The 5,192-nt window shown below is 40.0% G+C and overlaps 1 protein-coding gene across 1 annotated transcript; it reads right to left on the bottom strand.

The window, feature by feature from the left end:
* Positions 1-4,330: 4,330 nt before the first annotated feature.
* Positions 4,331-4,888, bottom strand: LOC133074550 (serine/arginine-rich splicing factor 3-like). The gene has a single exon (XM_061168457.1). It carries the CDS (start codon positions 4,886-4,888, stop codon positions 4,331-4,333), a length of 558 nt encoding a protein of 185 aa, XP_061024440.1.
* Positions 4,889-5,192: the final 304 nt, after the last annotated feature.

Raw genomic sequence — 5,192 nt, 5'->3', positions numbered from 1 at the left:
AAGTGGATGTGAGTTATAGGGAAACTCTGTACTATCTAAGTAATTTTCTATAAGTCAAAAATATCAAAAATAATTTATTTTAAAATACATACATATATATATGCATCTAGGTGAGTGTGATGCAAGCAGTAAACTTAAAAAGATGTAGCAGCTATAATAATGTCAGGTAAAACAGAATTTAAGAAAAGAATATTTATAACAGATAAATTGTGGTATGTCCTAAAAGTCCATATAATGGAATATTATTCAACAATAAAAGGTATGAACTACTGACACCTATCACAATATGGATGAACCTCAAAAACATGCTAAGTGAAAAGAGCTAGACACAAAAGATCTCTTTTAATAAGAGACTGTTTATATGAAGCATCCAGAAAAGCAAATCTGTAGAGAGAGTAAACGGATTAGTGGTTGCTTAGGGCTGGAAGTAAGAAAGTGTTTTGGCTGCCAATAGGCAAGAGGATTCTTTTGAGAGTGATGGAAATATTCTAAAATAGGAGTGTGGTGATGGCTCTGTGAATTTACATTTATGGAAAATCACTGAATTGTATACATTTAATACGGGCAAATTTAGGGGGAGGTGAGTTTTCCGGTTGTGAATTATATGTCAGAAAGTTGTTTAAAGCATTAAAACATTTTTACTCCCTAGAAAAGCTAATGATTAATAACATTTCCAGTAAAAAAAAAAAAAACCCTAGTTAATGATTTTTAAAAATACATATCTCTAATTGTTAGGGGAAGCACACTGACTGAAACTGCCCACCCTGGCCAGGCCCCATAGTAACCATCTGCATGAGTTGTTTTACGACAGGAGGTCCTGGTAAGGAACACAGAACTAATAAGCCACCACCAACCGGAAGAGTTCGGGAAAGGTCAAAAGGAGACACCACATGTCCGACCACCTCGCAGAATCCTTCTCACTGGCATTCATCTTGCCTGAACGAGGTGTGCACCACCAGGAAGGAGTCTGAGTCAGAATGACTGGATAAACTCAGCCCGGAAATTAATTCCATCACCATAAAACCAAGACTGCAGCCATGTGGCAGAGCAGTTCTCCTGAGTTCCTTTACCCTCCTGCTCTCTTGGCACCCTTTCCCAATAAATCTCTTGCTTTGTCTGCACATGCATCTCCTTGTACAATTCATTTCTGAGTGTTAGACAAGAGCCCAGTTTCGGGCCCTGGAAGGGGTCCCCTTTCCTGCAACATTATGACCAGATAGCCTAATATAAACATTTTACAAAAAAGGCAACCACTTCCAGAAAAAAATGAAGAGAGTGCTCAATTTAAATAAATACGTTTATTTCCTCATTACTCTCCATTCAAACTGTTTGTTCTTTAAAGATAGGACTATTACTTTCAGAGAATAAACTTAAATGTACACTAGCCCTCCAATTAGTTATTGTTTTATTGACTTCAAAGATTTATCCAACATTTGATTAAAGACCAAGTGCTATAATTTATTGGGCTAAATCTGTGTAGCCCAAGATGAGGTGCAATTTCTGATGACCTCTAAAAGGAAGCATTGTGAATTATTTTACTGTTCGAAATATCTACTCTCTCCCCATAACCTCATGCGAAGAGCTCTCTTTCCCAACTCATCTGATGTTGGATCCTGATTCTTGATGATTTGTTTTGGCCTCAGCTGGTAATAAGGTACTTCTAAACTCCTGACCTTGGGCTCGGTTATGTGATTTGCTGTGGCTGGTGGTGCTTAAAGTACTGTCTTCTGTTTTCGCTATTGCCATAAAAACTTCTCAAGGGAAGAACCAGGATCTAGGTTCTTCCTTACCAGCCTTACCGGAATTTGCCGAGAACCTGGGAGGGGCACACAGCAGCTAGATAACTTCTTGGATACTGTACCTTTCGACTTCTCTAAGGGCAACCCCAGGGTTAGGGGGTTCTTTCCAGTGCTGGATCCATCCACAGACCCATCAGAGAAGAAAATCTCAAGAACAGAGAAGCCTGCATAAACAGGTTATTTCACACACAAGGGTAATTCTGTGGTGGCTGGTGAATCTCCCAATGGGGTTGATGAGTTCACAGCAGCCCGAATTGAGTTATGAGAAAGTTAAAGTCATCACCAACATCATTAGTAATGAGAAGATGGTGGAAAAGAAAGGAGCTATTCCAAGTTATTCTTTTTTTTTGCCCCCAGCACTTTGTGAGGTATCCTGTCTTCAGACCTTTGCATATACTCCCCTTTTCTGTCGTGTCTTTCACCTGGGGAAATCCTTTACTACCTTCAAGATTCAACTCTGATATCCCCTCCTCTGAGACACCTTCCTTGACCCGTTTAGCCTTAATGTGGCACACTATCCTTTATATCCATGGGGCTTGGCACCCATTTGGGTTTTTGTCTTTCTCACACTGTTTATGATTATATACCTCACTCTCCTCAGCTTTACATGAGGAATATATATTACAGGGGCTGAGCTGAACTGGTGATTAGTCTCTATGCTCCTAGTACCATGTACAGTGACTGGCATGGACAGAACTTTTGTAAATATTTCATCAATGAACAAGGACTGTCTGAAAGAAGAATGAAGAGAGGCCAGCCTCCAAAGGAATCTTTGAAGTTTCCTCTTACCTCATCCCTGTATGCCCCAGGTGGTCTGGGTTGCCAAATCCTTTGTGGGATATGTGCTGTTTCCAGCCCACTTTAAAAGAAAATATTTTTATTATAGATTGAAATTTGCAATGTCAAAAGTGATATTTCAACATCACGACCTTCAGGGCTAGAATTAAGTTGCACATATGTGTCTTTGGTTCTTAGCAATGAATAAAAGGTTGAATGAGAGATATTTCCAAGGAAAGGACATTTGATATTGCTACAAAGAATAGTCTTTAAACATTGCAAGGGAATTCAAGTTATTTCAAATGTTTTTATAAGGAGGTTGGGGAGGAGGGTGACCTTTAAGTCTAACCAATTCTGTCTCTATGGTTCTACTTGCTGATTTGCAAATAGGCTGCACCTCATTGTTATTAGCTAAGATAAGCTCTTTAAGAAAAATGTATTGATATATATCCTGCCTCCCATACTTGTGAACTTAAGTTCAAATCATAATTCTTTCTTCTTTCTGAGCAAAAAGTTATCAAGATAAATAGATGTGTAATTTATGCTGAATCCTCCTGCAAAGAACCTTTTTCACAAATTTGACCATCCTTTTTCCCGGTATACAAACTTTTTTCAAGAAATATGCTTATTTCACCTGTAACTGTTCCCCGGAAAGCAGTTCTGCTCCAAATTCAACCCAGTGCCCAGATATCCTTGGAAAATTTTTATTATCCTATACCTAATTGAGTGGGGCTGGTTTGTTTGTTTCAGTATTATGGTTTTATTGGGGGGAGGGGTGTTAAAATTTGGCCTCCCTTGGTGCATCAATTTAGGATGAGCCCACTCCTCCTCTATACTCTTGGCATAAAAACTTAATGCAACGTATTACAGATCCTTGTGTACACGACTGTTCCTTTCAGTTCCCTGAAGGTAGAGATCAGCCCTGGCTCCCTTTCTTATCCGCAGCACCTAGCCCTGGACCTGACACCTTGAAGGCACTTGGTAAATGTCCTTTGTTTTTTATTTTTTTGTAACCAAAACTTTAATCCCAAAGATTCTCACAAAACATATTACAAATGACAGCATGAAAAAAGAATCTTGCACAGTAATTCACTTCAGCTCTACAATGTACCCTTAAACTGGCAAGACATTTGTTATCTTGAGTATCTCCGATTTTCAAATAAAGAACGTTACAAAGAGCTATGTATTCATATACAGCAATCACAGAAGGAACTTACAACCTAAAGCAAAGGTAAACTAACTTCCTTGAAACTTCTTAGATTCTACACCAACTGGACAACCTTTTGTCCAGTGTGAAGACTAGTGGGATTTTTAAACCTATAATCTAGTTTAAGGGTGAAGCTTTAATTTTTCCAGCTGGTTTTTGAGTTCACAGCAGCTTTAAAAAACTGCTTAACTACAGCTGCATACCATATCCCAGCTATGTTGAAAAAAATCTTCCATTTTTTGCCAGTTTTTATTTCCATAATGTTAAACATTGACTTTAGCTGGGCAGGAGTTAAGAGGTTTATTATCAGCCTATGGAAGACTAAAATTCAAAGCAAATTAAATTTTGTTCAAGGGAACATTGTAAAGTAACAATTCTTGATATTACATGCCCCATGTGATCCATTTCAAACCATAGAGAATTACACCTTTGTGTCACTGTTCCAACAGACAAACATGTGAACAGCTAAAACATTTTAAAAATGCACCAAGCTTATGAAGTCTCAAACAAAACTTGAATTTTCTGTACATACTCCTGTCAAATGAAGTTATTTCCTGTACGCCACTCCTCTTGCAAACTGGTCTATTTCCTTTCTTTCATTTGACCTAAATCGGCTACAAGACCTAGAGAAAGATCGGGATGGCTTGTGATTTCTCTCCCGGGACAGTGATCTCTCTCTTCTCCTGTCTCTAGAAAGGGACCTGCTCCGGCTGTGGGAGAAGCTTCTCCGTCTTGGAGATCTGCGTCGAGGTGGAGGACTCCTCCTCCTATAATCATCTCCAGGGCGACGACCCCAAGAAGGAGGTGGTCCACAACCCCAGGAAGGAGGTGGTCCACGATTACGACTTCTCTTCTCACCATTAGATTGTTCCACTCCTACTCGGCAGCCACACAGTGTTCTCCCATCTAGCTCTCGGACAGCATCAGCTGCATCTCGGGGATCTTCAAATTCAACAAAAGCAAAGCCGGGAGAGTTTCTAGCAACCCACACACTTAGGAGCGATCCATAATAGCCAAAAGCTCGTTCCAATTCAGTCTTGTTACCATTGTCTCCAAGATTACCTACATAAACTTTACAGTCCAAGGGACAGGAATCACAATGCATTTCGAGATCTTGGGTTAGAAATGTGGAGGTCCACATCCACAGAACCTAGGCTAGATCTTCTCAGTCCCCTCCCACCCTGCGTTCCCGGATGCTCTTGCACACCCGGCGTCCACTAAATGGCTGGTAAATGTCCTTTGAATGAATGGAGGAACAGGTGAATAATAAGTTCGCCTTATCATGGAAGGCTGTGACTTTTAATTTTTACCATTGGAAACACAGCAGGGCTGTGTTAGCACCTGTAGGGCCAGTGTTAGTAGACGGGTAAGAGACCGGGGATGTTTGGGTAGTGTTTGAGAATTTGTGG

Source organism: Dama dama, chromosome 20 (genome assembly GCF_033118175.1).
Source record: "Dama dama isolate Ldn47 chromosome 20, ASM3311817v1, whole genome shotgun sequence".
Lineage (NCBI taxonomy): Eukaryota > Metazoa > Chordata > Mammalia > Artiodactyla > Cervidae > Dama > Dama dama.
Note: the sequence above shows the minus strand (reverse complement) of the source record. Positions and strands in the feature narration are given on the sequence as shown.

Coding starts and splice junctions, on each gene's coding strand:
- LOC133074550 (XM_061168457.1), bottom strand. CDS start 4,888: ATGCATTGTGATTCCTGTCCCTTGGACTGTAAAGTTTATGTAGGTAAT.